Genomic DNA, 24,284 nt, shown 5'->3' with positions numbered 1-24,284 from the left:
GTCCTGAGGACTCAGTCCGTACAAAATGGCAGCGCCCTGTTCATACGGGCACCGCCATTTTGACGCAGCGGACGCTCTGCGTCCGCACGTGGTGCACCAGAAGTGACGCCGCGAGTGCGCCCTTTGGCACTCGCGGCACCTCTTCCGGGGCCTGAGAAGGAGCGCAATTTCCGCACTCCTTCTCTGCAGCGTCCGGGAGCCGCGCTGTTTAAAGGCTGCAGTTCCCGGACACTGCAAGCGGAGGCAGAGCCAAACCGCTGCTTCTCAGCAGTCTGTAACACGCCACAGACTCATTGGCCTTTAGGGGCAAATCAACCAACTAAAAAAAAGTGCCAAGAGTAATTTTTTGGCTTAGCATGCAGGATGTTCTTGAAAGAAACTAAGACATCCTAAACCATTTCAAAGCCATCATCCAGACAAAACTGTTGATGATCTTAAAAACAGCTACCTCCCTTTTGATTTGTTTCAGTACGTTAAAGTAATACCTCATTCAGAATGATGCAACAGTAAGACAACTGGCCAGAGAACCATACCTGCCCATGGCACCATTCCTCTGAAGCTACATGGGCCATAATATATGTTTACTTTTGTGTCAGATATACACCTTAGTTGAATAGACCGATTTTGTGCTGAGTTGTACCTCCCCAGACTCTCTTTATGAAATCCACTTGTTTCCTAACCCATGGTTCAACCCCATATTCCATCCAGAGATCAGAATGTACAAGGTCAATGCATTCCCTAGAGACACAGGCCCAAACCTAGAGCCTACATAATTGGAAACAGTACATGGAAGAGGTCTTAAGCGACAAATCTGTTTTGTGCCCCCAAGTTTCCCTTTGAGAAGCTCAATTCAATACCATCAGTAAGTGTCAATCAGCAAGGCATCTCCATTCACAAGTGCCTCTGCAGAGGTACACCTAAGGGCTCATGTGCTCTCCATCCTCTCACCAATAGAGTGATTCCTTCTGCATCACCTCCTTCAGCTTCTTCTGGTCTCCCTCGAAGAGACAGTTGAAATTGTACTTGGGACTGAACTTTGCTGGTGGTGGGCTGGTAAACTTGACTTCAAATGCTGAGCTAGGGAAATCAATCTGTGAGAGAATGAGAGAAAAGAACTGTATTTTAAACACAGGCTTACTGCCATCTATGAGGGTAAGTGATACTCTCTGTCTTACAGGATGGCAATGACAAACCTCTTCAGAATAAATCTTGTCCTCTGATTGGTTTGCCATAAGTCACAGTCAAGCTGAAGGAACATAAAGCCATCTACCAAAATAATTTACCTACCACCTTTTAATCCACCAGGGCCCCCAAACTGATGTACAACAGATTGTATACAAATAAAGAAACCAATCCTTTTAAAAAAAGACAAAAGCAATTCTTTAAAAATAAATTTAAAACTACATATAGTTAAAACCAACCAAAGTAGTCACCCTGATTTAGCCTCAAAGAGCCACAGCCTACCCCATTTGTATTAAGACATCCAATTATTCAGGTCACTGAGTGCCATTTCAGATATTACAGAGAACATAATATGGTGTATAGAAGCATGAATGGCTCACCTTTCGTTTTCTCTCCACATGTTGCAGTAGACAAATCTGATCAACCAAAGAATTAAATGAAAATTTCTCTGGTCCTCTTTTTTAAAAAAATAAAAGCAACATGTCTCTCTTGCTCCTTCCAATCCTTTTGTTTACACCATGCATTTACTTGCCTACAGAGCGTAATGTACAGACCTATCAATTCAGCTGGCTCACATGTACTAGCATTGTACTGTCAGGGATTTGAAGGGTTAAAACACAGCACACAGGGAAATGCTTGATGTGTGTGTGTTTGGCCATGAGCATTCAGCTGAGTGGCAAGGCTGATCAGCACAGCTGAAGCTCATTGGCTCAAGGACACTTCAGTGCCCAAGTGCACGTAGCCATGGATGATGAAACCATGTGTCTGGATTGCACAGGAGACACATGACATGGTTACACACCTGAACTCACTGGGTTTGGGAGACCACATGGTCTGGAGACTATATAAACCCAGGGGTTTCAAGGGATAGCTTGTGGGTTTGTAGTAGGAGTTGGATTGGTATGGTTTGGAGTTTTAGAGATCTAGTTTTGTAAAATAGCACTGTGAATAAAGAGCACTTTGGGAGACTTAGTTTCTCTGGTGGTTTATCAGAAGAAGCTATAGCATCGGTTTGCTGTGTGTCCCCGGAGGTTCCTGCATTGCTGCAGTTCCTAGAAGACATCCAGTTGCTGTCATCCCAATTGGACTTTGGAGCCACGCTTCGGCTTCTGGAAATTTGCCAGCTCTGCTCCAAGGGTCTGATTTAACCCCAGGACTCGTTGGAGTTGCTGATAGTGGTTGTTGGACCCCAGAAGTTGCGTTGACATGTATTACTGAGCCTACCTGGGCTCTTAGCTTACCACCTGACACCAACAAACAGGATGACTATGGTCCCTCTTTCCTGGAACAATTCTTGACAGTGGCAGCCCAATAACAGCCATATGTGTACAGTATTGCTACTTGGGCAACTGCTTCAAATATTCCATTCTGACCTGGATAGGACTTTCATGATTTTTTAGTCTACACGTGTTTTCCTTCCAAAGTGCTTTCACCAGCAGTAAATATGTATGAAAACAAGTGTTGTACAGAGTGCATGGTATTTGGAGCAGGAGAAAAACTGCAGGAGAACTGTGATATCAAACTACCCTGTACCTAATGTTTCCAGCTGCTTTTGGTTGGGACAAAGAACAGACCAAGAGGAAGAACAGCTGTTAAAACTGAACAAAGGTTTAAGGCCTAATCACACTGCCCTTTAGCCACACCTATGTTACTGGAAGTGGTAAGCACTGATTCATCTGACTGTTTTGCTGCACAATATGCATTCAGATTGTGACTCACCATATTATCATGAAAATGTCCAAGGCTGGCTATGTACTTATGTGCCAAGCCCAACCTGGATTCTAGATGGATGGACCAGATAACCCATTTCACTAAGGATTCAGCATTCACCACTGACCCAATGACCCACATACAGCATTGCAAAAGAAATGTGCGGTTTAGCCACTGATTAAGACACCAGAGCTGATTCCAAGTTAGATGCCAACCACTCCCACCTGCTTTGAGGCTGACCACAACTGATTCATTTTGCCCCATATTTTGGATGCCACAAGACAGTGAGAACATACAGCTTCCCTGGCTTCTTCTAGAGCCTAGAATAAGGTCTGGTGGTGACAGTGAGGGCAATTTGCCCACCTTATCTAGACAGACCAGAGAGCTGATACATACTCTTCTGGCATACTGTACAAAGTTACACATAGCAGAGTGATATCAACTACCAATACTTTAGGATGGAAGCTTGAAGGACCTGCACAGACCTCAAAGTTCCCAGGGAACCTGTATTTAATCTAAGTAATATATCTGGGGCTGATGTTGCAAATGGGTTAACAGAATATTTCTATTGAATCTTTCAAAAGGAAAAGATGGGAGATGAGCTCAAACTATCCAAGTTTTAAAAAGTCAAAGCCGCACCCTGCTCTTGACGGGAAAGTTCCATTAGCAACATAATTGATTCCCACAAAATTCAGGCATTTTGCAAAAGCAGCAAAGAGGGGGATCACCAGCAACAGTCTTATTTTAAACAAAATAACAATAAAAGACTTGACAGATTTGTAAGTAGCTTTGGAAAAGAAAATCAGCCTCTTGGTCATGTGCCAAAGAAATCAGTACTGGATAACCAGATCAGAGAATTGTAGCAATAGGGAAGGGAAAAGACCGAAGGGAAGTAATTGGAGCTCAGGCAAAACTTCATCAGACGCTCACTAATAATCCCTCTTCTTGCTCCAAGTCAGCAGAGGAAGATGGTGCACACGATATGACCCAAGGGAGAAGATTCTCAAATCCAACCCAACTAATTTTTTCTCTCATTCTCTCTCACTGCCAAGTCTCCAGTTAAAAGTGCCTCAGTCTCTCCTTCCATTCCTTTTGTCCACACCCAAAGCAACAGGACTGGCGGGTTGTCATGTACTTTCATAGCCAATACACTATTAATAATTCCAAGCAGAGGGTGGAGAGGAGATTGAAAGCAATGAGCAAGAACCACTGGAGTTGGAAACAGGAGGATATAGTAGAACAATCCAAGAAAAAATACAGTTAATTTATTTTGTGCTGTGATCAGACAAGTGGTTATTGTCACAAGAATTTGTATTTTACCGTACATATTGATGTAAGAATCTGAAATGTCTAAAGAATCTAAAGTGAGAGCCCAGAGAAAGAGAGAACACTGCTCCAAAAACAATAAATGTCTGACAGAACAGTATTAAATGAAGCTTCTTCTATCTTTGGGGGTCATCATTTCCTCCACATATTCACAATAACAAGTTTCATAGTATCTTTAATAAAGTTATAGCTATAGGACATAAGCTTTTACAGTCCATCAGAAGGTAATATGGTGGCCATGTTTCCTTGTTTGCAGAGGTCAATATTTTATTTAAAGGGCTGCCAGAGAACCACCTGCTATTTGAAATCTTCTGTTTGAAGGGCTGCCCAGTCCAAGTCCATTTTAAAGGTAAAGATAAAGAAAAGAAAGCAAGGGGTCTTGAATTTGACCATCATTAGTTAGTGCATAAAGGACAAACAGTGGTCACAGTCTTTCCTACTATGGTGAGATGTATTGTTTTCCTATATAATTTACAGTTATTTTTAAATTTGTTCTTATTTGCACTTTTGTATTTCCAGAAGCAGGGAGAGTCAAAGTGTTCAATTTAGGAGAGATTAGATTTCCACATAAGGCAAGAGAAGGGGACATGTGGAAGTAGCATACATTGTTACTGTGACTCTGCTTCAACCCAAGAGCACTGGGGTATCCTTTTAAAAAGGACAGCAGGCCATTTATGAACACTACCAAGGCTTTTGTACCTTCAAAGCAATATTCTGGAATATTATTAACATGTTTTTAAAAATTATAACCTATACTTTCCCCCTAGAACTTGACGGTATATCACATTACTTAAAAAAAATGCCTCTCCAGTCCAGTGAACTACTGCAATACCCACACCATTTTTCTCTTTTATTTAATGAGATTGTTGTCCTCCCCAGTCCCACCACCCCAACATCTATGACTTTGTATGTTCTCAGCATTATGCAATGGACATCTCAGTCTAACTTACTCTTACCTCAAATGTCACAGGGCAAGAAGCCTAAGTGTGAAGCTCACCTGCAGAATAACACTGTCAGGCTGGTTGATGTTGGGAGCACTTGATCTTGCGCTAGAGGGGCCTTGAGTTGCTGGCCACAAACCTAGGAGTTTCCGTCCACAGGTCAGGACCCTGCATCAAAAAACAAAAGCAAAAAAGGTGGAAGGATACATTAATGACAGATTCAGAATCCTGAATGATATTCCAGTAAGCAAAAGCAGTATCAACAGAATCCCATTATCAGAGCAAACTACCACAGAAGATCGGGACTGCTGCACTCAGCTCCTCAACAACAATGCCACAGTCCAGAAGGAGTTTTCTGAACATGGCAATCTCTTTTTAAAAGCAAAAACACCGAGAGAACAACTACCCAGACTCATCACAAGGATGTAAGGAACCCAAAAATGGTTATTCAAAGATATAGAGTTGAATTGTTAAACATACGGTAATTGTTCATATGCATAAATAACTAAGTAGGGGATAAAATGTAAATGTGAAGTCGAAGGCTTTCATGGCTGGCATCCATAATTTTTTGTGGGTTTTTCAGGCTATTATGCTGTGTTCTAGAAGAGTTTATTCCTGGTGTTTTGCCAGCAGCTGTGGCTGGCATCTTCAGAGAATTATAAAATGTAAAATTTTAAATGCATGATGACTTCTCTTTCCAGAAGCTCACTGTTCACAGTGGAGGAGGCCAGTTCTTACATAATATGTACTCACATGAACATCTTGTAAAAGTTACTGGTTTTGACTGCAGCTCCCAGATTTCCCCACCAGCATGGCAAGTGGCTATGCTAAACGTTGCTATAGTCCAAAAAGCAACTTTCCGAAACACTTCTCACGTTATCACTCAAGAGTCTATCCTTGCCTTCTTTTATGAGCAATTGCTTTTTTTCTTAAAGGGATTACTGGAAATATAGTTGTTTTAGGCGTTAGCGAAGTAACATCCAGCAGTTCTATGGGATGCCTAAGGTCATTTGTCCTCTGAAAGTTTGATTCCATTTTGGGAGAGCTGAGAGCAAACTGAGACTAAGGTTTACTGTCCCATTACTGACACTGAATCGATACAGCAAGACTATTGTATAATCATCCACAGGTGTATTGCTGCACACACTCACTACAGTTGTTGTACTCATACTGAGCTCTGCACAGAGATATCAAACTACATCTTGCCTTTCCACTGCCTCACCATTCACAATGTGCCCCTCCCACACTAACGCATTTGTAGAAATGACTTTGCCAATGGATGAGACTTCATTCATCCTTCTGATGAATGTATGCAAAAGCTTATATCTCAGTCTACAAGGTTCAATAAGATTCAAGGTTTTTTGCATCTGCAAAAAAAAAAAAAAAAAAAGCCCAAAGTAAGACAGCTACTTCTCTGGAATTTATTCCAAGCATATGTCCTGGAAAGCTGTACTGTTCATCCTCTGCTGAGTTCTTTATTCTCATACACAGAAGTAATAGGAGCAGGCACACATACTGCCGAAAGTTGAAAAGTGGAGTGGTGACCCAGCCCAAAGCCTCTGGGACCCGGCGCTGCTTGTTTGTCTCTGAAGAGCTCCCTGGAGGTGGGACTGGGATGGCATAGAGTGTGGCTGTCAGGAGAGTTTCTCGTGGTAGGCAGTTCACTTGAATTGGGAAGCAGATCCTGGAAGAGGTTAAAGTGAGTGAGTTAGAATAACATCATCAAGATGTTTCCCTCCAAGAAGCAATGTTCTAATGTATACTATAGGCAGGGTCTTCTAAATCTCATGAACGTCTTCTAAAATAGTTATCTCATCTGTCATTCACAAGAATCCTAAGAGGCAAGTAGCTTTGATTTCTACTTAATTCTTGCTGAATAGTCATCCCAAGGGCCCTTGTAGTACAGGAGTGGGCAACCGTGAAGAAAACAGAGGCCAATTCTCACCTCTCTGCCCCACCTTGGGGACTTTCACACAACTATTAATTTATTTATATCCTGCCTTTCTCCCTGGAGGGACCCAAGGCAGCTCACAGATAAAACCTTTAAAACTGCAATAAAATTCAAAACAATTAAAACGTCTATATCCAATATAAATATACACAAGCTAAAAACAAACGAAAAACCCACCTGCTCCATAAAACTGCTCTGCTCTATAGCACTATAACACTATGATTCCATTTTAACTACCATGACTGCATCTTATGGATTCCTGGGGTCTTTAATCTGAAGAAGTACCAGAGCTTTCTGTCTGAAAATTATAAAATGCCCCTTCCTAAACCACCAATCCCAAGATTTCTTAGGGTGGAACCAGTTAAAGAGGATTCATAGCACTATAATTGTGTCATATGAATGTGTTCCTAGACATAATGTCAAATCACTTCTGGTTTCTTTATCAGTCATGGGTGTGAGCTTAGAGGGTTATGGGTCTACAAAATGGAGGTATGGGGTGCACCTTCCCCACCTTCAATATAGGTTGTCTTCCTATCTTATCTGTTTGATTTATATTCCACCTTTCTCCCAAAAAATGAGACTCGAAGGCAGTGCCATGTAAAATTGAATTAAAAATACAGTTAAAACTTACAAGAAATTACAATTAAAACATTAATAAACATAACAATGAAAATACAACACCCATCTGGTACATGGCTCCTTCCTAAGCAATGAGTCAGTTGTTCAAAGCATCCCTCAATAAAAAGTCTGCCTGCCGGTGGAAGGGTAACAGAGAGGCTGCCAGAGTAGCCTTCCTCCTAAACTCACCATGTCTGAAATCAAAAGTTCCTGGATTTAAATCCAGTACAAGAGATATCACATGTGTCCTCAAGAGAAGTGTAACCCTATTTAACACAGCATATTTTCCTCTGTCTTCCGACTGTCTTGTCTGGATTAAGCTAGGCAGCTGATCTCAGGAGCGCAGCTTTAAAGTTCTTATAATGCCCCTGAGATATCAAATGGCAAGTTGGAGTAAGAGGTCTTCCTCAAACTGGCCTTGCTGTACAAGCTTAGGGTATAATCAGACATCCTCGACTCTTATTTTTTCTCAGCAATGGTTCTACTCAGTCTATAAATCTGCATTTCATTTAATCCTTTACAAAAAATGTACAAAGGAAAGAAAGAAAAAAACAGGATATCAATCTGGGACAACCTCATTTCTTGTCCAACATAATATTGGTTTGTTATTCGCAAAGCAAGTAGATTCTGGAAAAGCTTCCACCAGTAGCAACAGCCAAAGGAGAAATAGGTCATATTGAAAGACTACCACCACTCAGCATCACTTTTGAATGCCTGCTACACAGCAATGGAAACTAGAAGAAAAAAAAGTGCACAGCAGGATACGTAAGCCTCTGGCTCAAGTCACTGCTGGAAGGAGAAAGAAAGAGACGGATCTTTCATATGCTAAAAGATAAATGAAGAAAAAAGACTAGAGCACAGGACTTCTCCTCGAAAGGCCCAGAGAGACAGAAGAAAAGACTAATTGATCAGGGACGATGGAAGAACAGCACTTCAGTGGCAGAAAGGAAAACTGCATTGGGCAAGTCACATTCTCTTTGTCTCAGATGGTGGCAATAGCAAACCTTCTCTGAAGAAAGTTGCCAAGAAAACCCTACAATAGGTTTGCCTTCGGCTGCCATAAGTAAAAAATATCTTGGACGAACACAACAACAACATGCCAGGAGCCACCATGGTGCCGGGTGGCAGGAAATACTAACAGGTTATCAAGGTATAGTTACAGCAGGGATCTTGTATATCAGGCAAGTGATTGAGGCAGAGGAGGTCTGCATTGGCTGGAGGTCCAGGAGTGATGCCCGTTCCAGTCCAATGGTAGCCAGACCACTGTCATATGGCCTGGGTCCAGTCTACTTGAAGGAACGCCTCCTCCCTTATAGTCCTCACCGTACACTCCGCTCCTCCAGGAAAAATTTTCTACAAACAAGAAAGACCAGACTAGCAGTGACCTCCCAGATAGCTTTTTCTGCTGCCACTCCAAAAATCTGGAACAATCTACTGGAAGAGATTTGCCAATTATCCTTGTTGGAGGCCTTCAAAAAGGCGACTAAAACTCTTCTCTTCCGGTAGGCCTACCCAGACTGAGAATGTCCAGAACCGATTGAATCCATCCTCCCTACCATCTTTCTCATTTGTGAATTGTGTAATAATTTTGATGTATTGCTATGTATTTTAATTGTGCTCTAATATGTGATTTTAAATTTGGGAGGGAGGGTTAGCTTGGGGATTTGGTGGGTTTTATTGCTTATTTTTGTATACTGTTTAATCATGCTGTTACCCACCTCGATTCTCAAAACAGAAGAGGCGGAATATAAATAAATTTTCATTTCATTTCATACTTCCGTTATCGACATACTTGTGCTTGTCTAGAAGATCCAATGAATCAACTAAGTCAACACTTACATGAAAACCATTGATTCACTGGTCCCACTACTTTAGGACTAACAAAAGGATTCAGGCCCTTGCATTAAGGTACTGATTTTCTTCTTATTTTACCACTTCTAAAATCTACTGTTCTGTGATTATTAGGAAAGGTGTGAGGCTGAGCCAGCAGATCACTATTACAGATTCCTAGAATTCATAGTAGGACATGGTTTATAAAAAAGGGAGTTTATTGCACAAATATAACCATCCTCCTCCTATATATGTTATTTGCATTCATAAAATATAGTACCTTTGAAGTACTTTAGTTTCTTTTATTTTTCCCCCATAATAAAATCACTGTTATTTCAGTTTTACAGAGAAGGGTGGAGATCCTATAACACTTCTGCATAAGGTACATATTTGTTGACTGAGTTACATTACATAATCACTGTACTGAATAGAAATGTAGCAGAAGCTATGTGGATCACCAGTCAAGTAGTATGGCTGACAACTCATTGTACTATTGCAATGCACTGAGTCACTATATGTTCACATGCTCCTCTTTGTACTTTAATGTGCTACAACATACACAATGGTCTCATGCACTCACAGCACTGTCAGCTGGATATGATCATTGTGCATTGTCTTTAAGAAATCATTCCACATGTCTAGTACAACATATACATGTCTACATCACTAAGAGGATGCTGGTCAAGGAATGCACAAGCAGTGACCTGGTCACAGCCAGTCAGTTAAGTGGATGTTAAGTGGAATTAAGGTCACACAAGTGAAAAGTCCAATTGTCTGGCTACTGAACCACACTGGCTTTTCATGTTTAAAATGAGAAATACAGAGGCTCAAGCACCGTGCCAGCTATATAGCATCATCATCATCACCAACAACAACACTTTTATAAAGAACTAGAATATTAACCTTTTGTGTTAGCTGATTTTAATTATTTTGTTTATAATTTAAAGTAAACAAAAGCTGAACCGATAAGACCTAAAATCCTTAAAATTCCATTTCACACCGGTTTCCATGCCAAATGGCCCCAAATCCCAATTTCTTTTTTAAAGCCGAAGTTTGCTGATTGTCACCAACTTAAACAAAATCAGCTTATAGATGTGTATCATAGAGCAACAAATATCAAAACAGGAACCCTTTCTATGGTTGTCACTTTGATCCCTTTATGTAACACACTAATTGTGGTAACTCTGCAAACTGTTTGTGGATTTATATAGCTTGGCAGGAAGGTAGAAAAACACTTTAAATTATAGTATAGATTGTCAAGTTTTCCTACAGAAGACACATTCTTTCCTAGACACATTCTTTTGCCCTCTAATAACTGTGCATTACTTAATGCTTAGAAAATGACACTGCACAATATATACCTTTATATGTATTAATAAGATTAATAATTTATTAATAATGCAGTATATTCTTTCCATGTCTGTGGCAAAAAATACTATCTTTGGGAACGAAACTTCAATGACACCAGATTCAGATGAGGGTCCTCAAGGGATGTCTCCAGTTGCAAGAGGGAATGCAACTGATCAGCCTCCCAAGTTTTCATCTGGAGCCTCTCTAGCTGGATGGGAGGAGAAGATCTTACCATTAGGAGGAGGAAGGGGAGGAAAAGCACACATACACTGACCTTGTCCAAGGGGTATTTCCCTTCCTATTCAGCCAACACCTTAAAGGAAGTGCAATCAGCAGGATCCTTTGTTGATCCTGTAGCAGAGCTGGAGAGTATGCCTGATCAGGGCAGCCTCATACCGAAACAAAGAAAATCCAAAGGCGCCATACATGCCTGAAAGCCCTTCTTGCAGCTAGCTATGGGCCTGTGAAAACAGCTACAATGGTGGACTCCTCATTAAGGTTGCCCCACTCAGGGCTTTGATCCATCTTAGTTCACTGAAACAAACTCCCCAAGAGTTTAGGACACACTCGCCATGTTGTTTCGCTTTGTGCCGCCTGGCATCCCTCTGTGGGACAGACAGCTTCTAAAATTATCCTTGTTCCACCCCTTTTTCTGCTGGCTTAATAAAAATTTCAAGTGTAACTGGAGCTCAGGAAAGGCTAGCAATCTTCCTGCTCCCTGGGCTATTTTAGGATCAAGTTCCTTTTCCTCTCGCCTCTGCAGTTTCACAGGGAATATATGTATATGTTTGTATATGCATGTATGTATATACATGTGTATATGTAGCCTATATGTATGCATCAATATGTATACACACACACACAGGACTAAGCATGGGATTGAGAGAGGAGCACAACCTCCTTTGCAATATAACACCACAATCTCCTTCTTTGCAATACAACACCCTTCGGAAGTTATTTTGTCAGGTTCTCAGATTCAAACTTCCACTCAAGGGGCAGGTCAAGGAATTGCCTAGGCATGCAGGGCTTTTCTGTGGAGTCACAAAAGCAGTAAGGAATGGGTTACCCTTTGCACAGCAGATATGTTTCTCACACTGCCACCATAGGAACCTCCACTGAGGAGGGAGGGAAAATGGACATGTGCCAGGAAGCCACAGGCAGCCAAGGTTCCCGGCCATATAGTATTCCTTTCTTGTATATATAGACATTTGTATTTAATTTTTCTTAGTCAAACATCACAGCATTTACCAGCAAACACAGGGCAGAAAAGCAAAAAACCTGTTCCCTATATATACTGGGAAGGACAACACAAGACTTATGAAACAGGAGCCCTTCTTTACTGACAGTTCATGATTTTCAGGGGTACTTTTTATTGCTGTGATGTCTGGGATATGTTAGAACACATATGTTACACTTGAGAGACTTTTATTTTAAAGAATAATAGCTCATAAATACTTGAAATAAATTTAAAACCCTTTGGCACTCAGGAGTACGCAGATGTGTTTGCACATACATGCACACAGGGCAAATGATAGGTCAGTCTTGGAGAGGGGGCATACGGCATCCTGTTCATCATAATTGCATTCCAAATTTCTCCCCCACTTCCAGAGTTACACTTAATCACAAGCCCCAACCCTCAACATTTTCTTATATCCATCTGATCAGTTCACATCAAACAATTATTTATAATTAATTGTTCATTTACTTCAATATCTACCTTCTTCTCATTTCCCTCCAACTTGAACACTTTCCCATCCTTCCCTCTATCTCACTCTAATACTGGTTAGTGGTGAGATGTCTTACTGTTGGTCCCAGATGATGAGATGGAAAAGGTACTTGTACACATGCGCTTTTCGGGTTTGCAGGGGGCTGCAGAGCTCTTTGCCACCATGACTGAGTGAGCATGAAAGATAGAAATCTTCATAACTGCAAAAAATTGAGGAGGGGAAAACAATATAGAAAGGGGAAAACATGAAAGAAATACCTTGACTTGATTTATTTTGTACACAGGAGCTGATTCTCTGGTGAGAATCTGTTTTAATCTCAAGCCTGAAACATCTTTTTCCAACTCTATCCCCATGCCCCAAAGCAGGGGTAGGCAACCTGCGGCCCGCGGGCTGGATGTGGCCCGGCGAGGCCTTGGGACCGGCCCCAGCCCAGTCCTGCCGCCGATTGCCACCAGGGCCTTTGGGGGGCAATTGTCTATAGAAGCCTCAGAAAAATGCATTTATATTAACGTTTTTTAAAAATCAGCAAATTTTTTCGCGTGTCCTCCATATTTTTTAAAAAAGTATCTTCCATTTGAAAATTTTGTCCTACATTTGTCCTGGTTTATTTATATATTTATTTATTTTTAAAAATTTTATTTATTTATTTATTTATTTATTGGCTTTGGCCCCCCAGTTGTCTGAAGGACAGCAACCCGGCCCCCGGCTCAAAAAGATTGCCTACCCCTGCCCCAAAGGAACTGAATGACTGACAAGCAAATCCCAGATGGTCCAAGCTTGGTCTATAATATATACAAAGCCTGTCCATGCAGCCAGTAGTATTCTGATTGGTGGCTGACTCTTACCTACAATAGTTCTTCCCAGCTTTAGATTAATCAAAGCTTAAGTTATATTTCAGAATCTGTGTAAATCCTTCCATCTGCACTTATTCTGAAGGCATGGGAAGAGACGGACTGACAGTTGAGGGGTGGGGGCTAAGTATCTGTCCTGCTTTAGCTGTTTCAACAGAATTTTAACAGGAAATTTTATGTTTCCATTTTGATCTATCATTAACTGCCATTGAGATGGAAAACACACAATAGGTAAATATGTTTATATACTATAACATACCCTGTTGTAATGGCTTAGGTCCAGACTATGTGAGAGAACACATCTCCCCATACAAACCTGCTAGAGCCCTTCCAGGGAAGGCTTTCTTTCGGTCCCACCATCTTCCCTGGCTCGCTTGGTGAGGACATGGGAGAGAGCCTTCTTGGTCACTATTCTCAACCTCTGGAATGTCATTCTGCAGAAGACTAGGTTCCCCCCCTCCCCCTTGCATTTCGCCAGTAAGCGAAAACATTTTTATTTGTGCAGGCTTTTAAACATATAATAAGGACAGGGTGATTTTTAAAATATGGTGTGTGTGTGTGTGTTTTAGTTATGTTTCAATTTTTTCTATGTTTTTGTATTTTATACTATTTTAATTGTTTTTCATTTTTTATTGTGGTGTTTTAATAAGGTTTTATCTTTTGAGCCGCCTGGGGTCCCTTTTTGGGGAGAAAAGAGGCACAGAAGTGAAATAAATAAAAACAACCTTACTACGTTGAAATATAATAAGCCCATTCTTCCAATATGTTTCTTTCCTCTTTCTCTATAGTTCTGTGATTTTGTTTTTAGATTGCAGGCTACTTTGGACAGAGACCTGTCCAAAGGATAACTAATCGCAGTGTTAATAACATAGGTTGGAAATGACTGGAAGGCACACAACATTAAATAAATATACACATATTACAGTACTACAGCTCAAGTATTGGGAAACACATGCCCTCCATATATTTTGGGCCAGTTTTCAGCAGTTTCATTTTTCCCAGGGCAACACAGAGGTGGCCCATGATCTCCTGGCTTCAAGCAACTTGTTCCTTCACTGCCTTACTTACTCATTGCCACTGGCCCATGGCTTTTTTCCTCCTGCTGCCACTGCCTATGCTAGTGTAGTTATAGTGACACAGTGCACTAACAAGACTCCAGCCTTGGACTAAAATCCCAATTAGTTTCACTTGCAATTACTTTTATGGTAAGAAAATGTCATTAGCTGTTACTACTGTTGTAATGTGCTTTCAAGTCATTTCTGATTTATGGCAATCCTAAAGCAACCATATTGCAAGAGTTTTCTATGGGTATGAGTGTGTTAGTGGATTTCTGTGGTCAAGTGGGGAATTGAACCCTATCTCTAGAGTAGTCATCTAATGCTCAAACCACTTCATCACACTGGCTCTTTAGTCATAAACATCTGGAGGGTTCTGGATTGCCTATCCTTACTGTGAAATCCCCATGCCACGAATAATAATCTGCTCCGTATAGTTAAAAGACATATCAAGTAGAAACATAAAGGGCAGGTAAAGACATCAGTGTTTTAACATTCTTCAAAACCCATCCAGATTTAGTTATTCATATTATTAATAATCTTGTTGAAATTGCTTAGATTCTCTCTTGAAATCAAAGATGTTACTTTCTTGAAATAGAACTTTATGGATTCACTAGTTTACAGTCATCGTTGCAATTCAGAGATTTATGTCAGCCTTCCTCAACTTCATGCCCTCCAGAAGAGATAGATTACAACTCCCATAACACAGCATAGCTGTCTAGGGATGATAGGAGCTGTAAACCAACACCATTTTTCACACCAGGTTGAGGAAAGCTATTCTAGGGATTCATTCTGACTTCATGCAATAATGCAGTTTGGATAGAATGATTGCACCAACCATGCTGTCTCTTAAAGGAAGCTCTCAGGATTGTCAAGCTAATTCTTATGCCCAATAAAGTTCACTTTGATCGAACCCAAATCTGAGGTGAAAAGTCAGAGAATCCCCTTTCCCTCTGGTTTCAGGCAGACCCTAAAACATTTCCAGCTCATATTCTTCATCAAAGGAAAGGCTAGAAGGGGACATTTCTCCCACAGAACTTCTGGACCCCCTCCCTCCATCCCACTAACACAGGGTGTTTTCCTCAGGCTGTTATCTTTTTGTGGGGGACAGGGGGATGAGCTGCTCTCCTGATATCCTCTCAGCCAGCTGGATCGGCATACACCACTCAGAATGCCATCACATGGTGCTCTGTCAGAAGGGCCAGCCATGTGACAGGTGCCAAGCGATGATGCAGGGAGGGCTCCAGGGCGACAAAGGTCAGGACAGGCCTGGATTTCCCAGGCTACTGCCTTTGTTCAGAGTCACTCACTCCCTGGAATACATTAAGGAGGAGACAAAGGCAAGAGGTCCCTGGAGGGGTGGCGGTTAACGTTGCAATCACCTCCTCAATCACCCCCCCTCACATGTTCCTGCTGCCAGAGGGATACGGATTCCCAATGGGTACCTCCCAGACGTTGCCTCCCTGCCTTCAGTGAAACACAAACACACAAGCAAAGGCTGCTTACAAAAGGAATGTCCCCTCCCTGCCTAGACTTCTTATTGTCCCCTAGATCCATTAAGCAATTCCCTTCCACTAACAGACATTGGCTGAGGGGGCATAAGCCCAGGCTGAGATGCAGCCATCTGTCACTGTCTTTAGGACTCAGTCAGGGAGGCGGGGTGCCTACCGCAATGTTCTTTGCTGCTGAAGCATTTCAGGGAACCTCTAGAAACAAGACTGGGTGGGAGGCAGAATGCTGCACTGAAGGATCAGCTAAATCCCCCATGAAGGTTTCTGCAGTTCTTCCACTTCAGCCAGCCAGCTTCCTCCATCCCTCCAAATGGAATTTCTTTAAAATAACAAGGGTGTGGTTTTTTTGTTTTTTAAAATCTAGTTCTGGACTGATTTCTTGCGAACATTATCAAGAACAAATCGTGTGATATCAAATGTCTCTTCTTACTTTTTGTTCAGACAGTGTAAGATCAACATTGAACTCCCAAAAGACACAAGGTGACTCAGATTTAAATGTCCAAGGTGTAGGGAATATATAACTCTCCAGATGCTGTTGAACTCCTATCAGCCCTATCCCAACTAAATTATTTTGATTATCTTTGGCGCGTTACAGACTGCCTATTTGGGGCGGCCTGTATCCGGCCCTTTCCCCGCCGGATCGGGGCCTCAGCTGCCACAGCAGCAGCCTCTGAGGCCCCAATCCGCCGCTTTCCAGGCTGCAAGGAAGCAGCAAAAGGGGTGTCCTTGGGGAGGAGGAGAAAGGGGCCGCTTGGCCCCTTTCTGCTCTGCGTCGCTGGCGCAGCCATGTAAAGGCTGTGCCAAGTGATGCAAAGGTGGAAGGAGCTCCAAAATGGAGCTCCTTCCGGGGCCACGGAAAAGGCGCCCCAGGCGCCCTCGCACGGCTCCACCACGTCACTTCCACACCGCCCCGTTTGGAGGCGGCATGGTTGTGACGTAGCAATGGCGGCTCCCGTGTGGAACGGGCACCGCCATTTTGCATGGACCCACTGTACTAGGGTTAGGGGTGTCAGGAAGTGATGCCCCTTCCTAACCCTACTACGTCCTGGGGACGTACTATAGGCGCGTGTGTAACGCACCTCTGAGGAGAAACAGAAGGGCAGGAAAAAGTGGCTTGAAGCTGCCTTTTCTGAAGCCACATTGAAACCCCACCAACCACACTGCCAGCTCCCAAGGCAGCTGGAGTGCTCATGTCATGACCACATGATATGACTTCAAGCCAGGAAGAAGTGGAAAAAAGCTGCTTCTTTTTGAAAAAGTTTTTCTCTTCATAAGGTGCCTAGAGGGTACTTTCCTGCTGGCTTCAAGGCAAGTGTCATCTAAACACCACACCTCCAAGTCAGCCTGAAAGCACCTCTTTTTGCCTATTGTTTAGCCCCTTTGAATGATGAGAAAATAATTCCGAGGAAACCACTTCAGAAGGATGGACAAGCTCAGGATCCTAAAAGGTGACAGGGCTACAAGGCAATGACATTCATGCAAGACAATAGTGGGCCACCTATGTTAACACCAAACTAGATGTGACAAAGGAAATCAATGTACAGCAGGGCAGGGCATTTGGAGGCCCTCTGTGTTTTTGGACTACAGCTCCCAGCAGCCTTAGGTAGCAAAGCCATTAAGGGATTATGGGAGCTGCAATCCAATAGCAACTAGAGAACCATAAGTGCTCATCCCTGATCTAGAGGTACTCTTGTTCTTAGCTTTAAATACAGGTGGTAGGAATGTTTCCTAAGTATCAGGAAAAAACATTGATGCTTACCTTGCTGCCCAAGTGATAGGTATGCGATGTGTGGCATAGACTGTGAAGGAGAGGGGGCAGGAGAGGAGTCGGGCTTCTTGGGAAAGATAGTGCTTCCTGTTCCCATGTACCACAGTCTGGAAGTCTGCATTGAATGTGTTGCAGTAGAGCTCCACTAGATCCAAGATTGAGGCTGTCAAAGCCTCCACAACTTTCTCTGCATGAGAGAGGATTCAACATACGGTAAGTACTTTAGAATGAAGTATAATCCTGCAAAGCACTATATGCATGACCAGCTTTCTGACCACGGCTTCTTCTTACCAAGTTTGTCTTCCAATACTACTAGCGAATTATGGAAGTTCATGATAGTTTTAACAGATGTTATAATATAGAGTCTATATGGAAGGCTGTATTACTATGCAGATGTTTATTTATATCACACTATTTATTTGTATCCCAATAAATATTTATTTATTTCCTCTGACATGAGACTCATGAGAATGTACAAGGCTAAAACAAAATAAAAGATATAAAATAACTTTTAAAAAATTACATTAGGGAAAAACATACAGCAGATACCCAGCACAAAAAGACATCCTACAACCGCTTAATTATCAAATCCTTGTTTAAATAAAAATGTATTTGCTTCCCAGTGAAAGGAGAAGTGTGACAGGGCTAGGTAGCCTCCATGGAGGAACATTCCAGGAAGGCTCTCCCCAGTGTCCTCACCAGATAGGTCTGTAATAGTGGAAAAACCAAAAGAAAAACCTCCTTCAAGGATCTCAAGGCTCAGGGGAAATGCACAAAGCATGATAAAGCACTAAATGCACACCCTTGGCTCGTACATTATAGAATACAGAATAAAATGCAAATAGAATATAGTTTGCTAGGTCTGTAACCTGTCAGGCTGAAAAGTGCAGTTTTGGAACAAACAAAATCTAGACTTACAGACACCAACACTCATAGAATACTATATCGCAAAGTTTATCCTTTACTTTCCAGTTTTTTCCCCTAAACTGGGCTACCCGTAGACACAATGATCTCTAACAAGTACAAAAGGTATTATTTAACCTTTATGTGTAAAAGTGAGGTGAACCTAGCCCAAATAACAGAACCCAAAACTGCTCTCAGGACCAAAGTAGGCAGAACTATACTCTTGACTGCAATTGTCTCTCCCCCTGAAGCAACTTTTATCTTTAGAACACACACATACCAGGGGTTTCTATTCAAGGATCTTCCATTTGTCTAGCTTGACCTTCAAACAATTCCTTAAGGTCATGAGAACTGTGGAATGATCACTATTTGAAAAATATCTTCTCCTAATTTTCATTATAACTAGACAGAATCAGCATACCTGAGCAGTCTGGTCAGTGGCATTTTCCACTCTAGAAAATAATTTTAAGTTGCAAAATCAAAAGGCTACTATTAACACTCACTATGATAATAATGACAAGCATGAGTAGCTCAGTAAATAATAATACACCATCGTCTAGAATCAGACAAAATGCTCTTGGGAATAATGGAATAATGGAATATAAAAAATCTTCAGTATATGCAAAAGAGAAGAGAAATCATTACCTCTGTTTTCCCTCATGGCCAAAACATTTGGATCCTGTTAAGAAAAGAAAAACCAGAACATAAATATTTTATGACAATCAGACAGAAATGGCAGCAGTGCCCTTAGCCAGCTGAGTTATATAACATTCAACGTGTTTCCACTCCAAGCAGTTCAAGCCAATCCAAGTGAGGCAGAAAAGCAAGCAGTTAGACTTCTTCAGCTATTTAGGAATTGCAATTATAAAATGCCCAGCTGCTGATAAGAGAAAGATGATATGAAATAAAGGCCATACAGGGTTCAAATGTGCTTTTTTGAGGAGCCCTGGCTGAGTTAAATGTCAAATAAACGCCACTGTATTTTATTAAAGAACTATAAGACTGTTTAAAGAAAGTATTGGAGAGAGTGGTATATGTTTTGCACCAGTTTTAATAAAAGCACATTAGGCAGTGAACAAACCACCTCCACAGTAGATGTAGAGGACAGCAATGGCAGATCTTGAAGAATTCAAGAAAAATCCTTTGACTTTTCCTCTCTTGGAGGGCAGAGCTCTGTGTGTGCTACATAGCCTCTCCAACATCTCTGAACCAGAGAAAAGATACAAACAGGACAGTCTTATGCATATTTACAGAAGTAAGTTTCACTTTTTTTCAATGGGCTCACCCCCAGTTTCAGTTACTGATCCTCAATCCAATTCACATCCTTCAGATCAGCAAACCTACTGAAGATTTATCATGTTTTCCCAATAAGTCCCATAAAATGTGAAACAGCAACACATATTAGTTCACTGTGTACTTGCTAAATACAAGGTGCTGCTTACTGGAATGTGTGACTGCAGGCAACACACAGTAAATACACAGTGAAAAACACTACAAAGCAGCTCTCTTATAGTTTGCTCTGAAAAGAAGCACAACAGAAGGTTGTTTTGTTATTTTTCTAAGAGGCAGAATGGTCCTGGTTCTGCGATGTTCCTTATTATTATTGTTTTGTAAATAAGATAATGTTTAAACGTTAAATATCAAATCATGCTTCTTTAACAGGTAGAGTAATCTTTATTCAGAATTTTTAAAATTATCTTTGAATAATGTTTATTCTTATATATGTATCTTTAAAACATTTGTTAGATTAGATTGTAAGCCTGAGGGCAGGGAACCGTCTGACTAAAAAATTTATGTACAGCGCTGTGTAAACTTACAGCGCTTTATAAATAAAGGTTAATAATAATAATAATTTGTTAGCATATTCTAGAGTGATCTCAAAAGATGGAGCACAGGAAGATTGAATCTATTCTCCTTATGGTTTCAGCTTTGGAGTGCAGATTAGAATTCACAGCTTTCTGCCTTAAATCTCAGCTTCTTACCTTCTGGATTTTGGGCTGCATGCGAGATGGACAGGGTGGTAGTTGGTTCAGGGCTCCTGTGATCTCCTGGGACTCCACAGCAGCCAAAGCATTGCAAATGGCCATGACAGATTGGACCACTCGCTCTGCCTTCAGCTGGAAGTCTCCCTAGGTAAAGAATTCAAGAAGTTTTCATGTCTCATGATACCAGCAGATGAGGCCAACAGACATGACTATTAAATACATCTTTGAATTTAACATCCAGTTTTTAACATAATGCAATTTGTGTCAGCTGGATTATTCTTAACCTGATAATTATCCAGATCTCAGCAGGTGTGAAAGGGAATTTAACTCTTACTTCCACTGCTGTGGTTCCTGGTGTTGGGGGAACACTTAATCTGAAGCTGGTGTTTGTATTGGAAAGAAATCCCCTAATGAACCAAATTGAGATATTTCTTTTTCACAATGCAGATGTTAGCTTAAAAGAATGCTCCACAACCAGGACTTCAGTAGGGAAGAAAATAGTTAAATTATCTACCTCAAGATACAGTATCTAGGTAACATCTCGGGTGTATGAAATTATCAATGCCATCACAACCAGTTCATTAACTGCTTCAAACATGTTTAGCCAGTCATAGAATCATAAAGCTGGAAGGGACCACAAGTCCAACCCCCACCATGTTTAAAGTCTCCAAAGTCCACCACCCGCCAAGGCATTCTGTCCCACTGCTGCACAGCTCTTACAGTAAAAAAAAAATACAGTAAAAAGTTTAGGTGGAATCTGTCTTGTACTGTAATTTCAATCTATTCATACATGTTCTACTTTCTTTCTTTCTTTTAATTTTATTTTTATTGATTTAAAAGAAAAATGACATATGACAGACAGAACATAAAACATAAAACATAACAGTCTTCCATATCAATCTTGCAGAGTCCCGTCCCTCCCTGCACCCCTTCCTTTATCCCACCCAATATCATATCCTTTCATATTATTTCTCTCTTATCTTAACATTCTCAAAATACTTATTCCCCTTACTTCTATAACCAACCACACTAACTCACACATTAAAAAATGACTTCCACCACCTTTGAATTATGAGAAGATCCTTTCTCTTTTACCTTAGAGACGTCATTACTCTATTTTCATTATCTAGTATTTCTCTATTAGTTGATTCAAGATGTAAAGTAAAATTTCCAGAATCTAGATTGTCTTTATCAAAAGAGAGGTAAAAAAAAAAAAAAAAGGGGGGGGGGAAAGAACCATAGCACTGCCTTAACCCAGCCAGTTGAGAACTAAAAATTCTTTCTTGCTATTATACCCAAAAAAGGGGGTCTAGAGTATATTTTCTCACTTATTCCTTATTTCCAGCAACTTACCTCTATGTAGCATTTTAGTAATGGAGGAAAAAAAAGAAGCATCTAGCAAACTGAGACAATATCTATTGGTTGCTAAAAACATTATAACATTATAACAGTATATCGCCCCAACACATGTTCTTACTAAACTTAAGGACCTGTTGACTACTCAGCAGGCAAGTTCCCTACATCTTTTGTGATCTTGGCCAAAGAACACATCAAGGAGTCTACAAACTCCCATCAGTTTAAAGAGCTGTTCAATAATTTATGAAAGAGCTCTCTCACTTTGCTAATTCTCCAAATCTAACCAATGTCAATGACAATGGAAGGCAAATGGTTTTATTCCCTTCCTTCTTAACTTGGCCATCGTTTCTGTAGCTAAGAGCAAGACAACAGAATTAAGAAGTCTAAATTCTGCTTCTGCACTGAGTTCAAGCACATTCCAAGACCAAAACCAAGATTCCTGGAATCTAAAAAGCCATTTGATATTGCCAGCTGCTTCTACCAATATAATTTTAGGCTGAGTACACTGGAATATGAGAGCTAGCATGGTGTAGTGGCTTGAGCGTTGGACTATGACTGAAAATCAGGGTTCGATTGCCCCATTCAAGAATAAAAACCCACTGTGTTATCTTGGGCAAGTCACATACTCTGAGCCTCAGAGAAGACAAAGGCAAACCCCCTCTCAATAAATCTTGCCAAGAAAACCCTGTGCAAGGGTCACCTTAAGTTGGAAATGACTTGAAGGAGACAACAACACTGGACTATACAGATGGAATTGCCACTAAGGGGCACTATTGTCCACTATACACAAAATCTAAAAAATACAGGTAGTCCATTGGAAAGAAGTCATAAGAAGGTTCTGCAATATATGGGTTGCACAGTACTATTCAGAACTACAGAAAAATGAATTTACAGTTCTCCTCCTTTATGCAAACTACTTGGAAGAAACATGAGCCCTTTCATTAAATGAGATCACAACCCTAGAAAGAGGTTGTGGGATACTGTAGCCAGGGGGATGGTGGTAGTAAAAAGCAGGAAGGAATGGGAAAATAGGATGATGGGGAAAGATGCAGAAATCTTCAGAGTATAGGTTTATAGAACATGGGAAAGTAGTAGTAGCAAAAGAGCTGTTAGCATAATCTCCCTCACTGACAATTTTTGAGATAGTATAAAACATAACTCAACTATACATTCCTTTTGTCTTGCTCAAAAACCACAGGATCTAACACATTTATTATGTTAAAATGGAAAATCTTGAGATTTTCCAGATTCTGCATATGCCTTGAAAACAAGATTCTGTTTTTGCATTTCCTGGATAACCTTTTACAAGTTTCCTCTTGAATGTGTTTTTTAAAAAAAGGTGAAAACACCTAAATTTGTTTGCTCTCTGTGTCTCACCCACCTTCCCATTTTCAAAGAAATTAACTGTGGATCATCTTAAGGGCATTTTCACATGCAAGGCAGGCAGCTAAAACTAGCTCTTGTGCCAGTAAGTTTACTAATTATTCCTTCCTCTTCTGCATTATTACATGGACAGATAGATCAGTTCTAACTAATAGATAGGTGTAGAGAGAAGAAAAAAAGAGAATATAAAGTGTCATCTGCCAATCCATCCATGCATTTGCTGAAGTAACCTCAGTCCAGAAAGGCTTACTCCCAGGAAATCACATACAAAGTTGCTTCTTTTTATTGTCCATTGTTTAACAAAGGAGATCAAAATAATGTTAGCATACTTTTTTCAAATATGAAAAAAATGATGCATGTTTCAAGATATACTATTCCTACACTACCCAGATGGAATTCAGGAAATTAAATTTGATTGTATCTCTGATGGGAGCTTATTTGATGGAAATATAAAGATCTATCTATCCTTAACTCTGGATAGATAACTCAACTGGAAGAACAGTTTAGTAGGTACAAAGTCTCCTGTTTACGCCTCTTCTCAGCTTCCCCATTCACAAAGTCAGAAACATCCATTATAAACTTTGTCTTAAGGAACAAATAATATGTTTCTAAACAGGAATATATATGTTTTTCCTCCCTAATTTGGAAACGTTGTATAGGCACTAGAGGCTAACCCTTCTCAAAATTTCATTAAAAGCAGACAAAGAATAAGTATGTTTTTACTGTACAGTATTTATCACATGGGAAGGAAAATTGAAACAAAGAGTAGATGTGCTGCATAGGAACTTGCTATCAAAGCTGCTGACAATATATATATATATATATATATATATATAT

General features: G+C 40.7%; 1 protein-coding gene across 2 annotated transcripts in view; it reads right to left on the bottom strand.

Moving 5' to 3' along the window:
• PIK3C2B (phosphatidylinositol-4-phosphate 3-kinase catalytic subunit type 2 beta) overlaps positions 1-24,284 on the bottom strand; it is a 132,219-nt gene that overhangs the window by 48,929 nt on the left and 59,006 nt on the right. For both annotated transcript variants that reach the window (XM_042464570.1, XM_042464571.1), the window contains 7 exons: positions 20,706-20,852; positions 19,369-19,402; positions 17,812-18,007; positions 12,712-12,834; positions 6,676-6,843; positions 5,216-5,327; positions 949-1,091 (listed from right to left, as the gene is read on the bottom strand). In XM_042464570.1, coding sequence (XP_042320504.1) covers positions 949-1,091; positions 5,216-5,327; positions 6,676-6,843; positions 12,712-12,834; positions 17,812-18,007; positions 19,369-19,402; positions 20,706-20,852 — 923 coding nt within the window. The remainder of the gene's footprint in view (positions 1-948; positions 1,092-5,215; positions 5,328-6,675; positions 6,844-12,711; positions 12,835-17,811; positions 18,008-19,368; positions 19,403-20,705; positions 20,853-24,284) is intronic.

Source organism: Sceloporus undulatus, chromosome 4 (assembly GCF_019175285.1).
Source record: "Sceloporus undulatus isolate JIND9_A2432 ecotype Alabama chromosome 4, SceUnd_v1.1, whole genome shotgun sequence".
In the NCBI taxonomy this organism is placed as follows: Eukaryota; Metazoa; Chordata; class Lepidosauria; order Squamata; family Phrynosomatidae; genus Sceloporus; species Sceloporus undulatus.
This window is presented reverse-complemented; position numbering and strand designations above follow the sequence as displayed.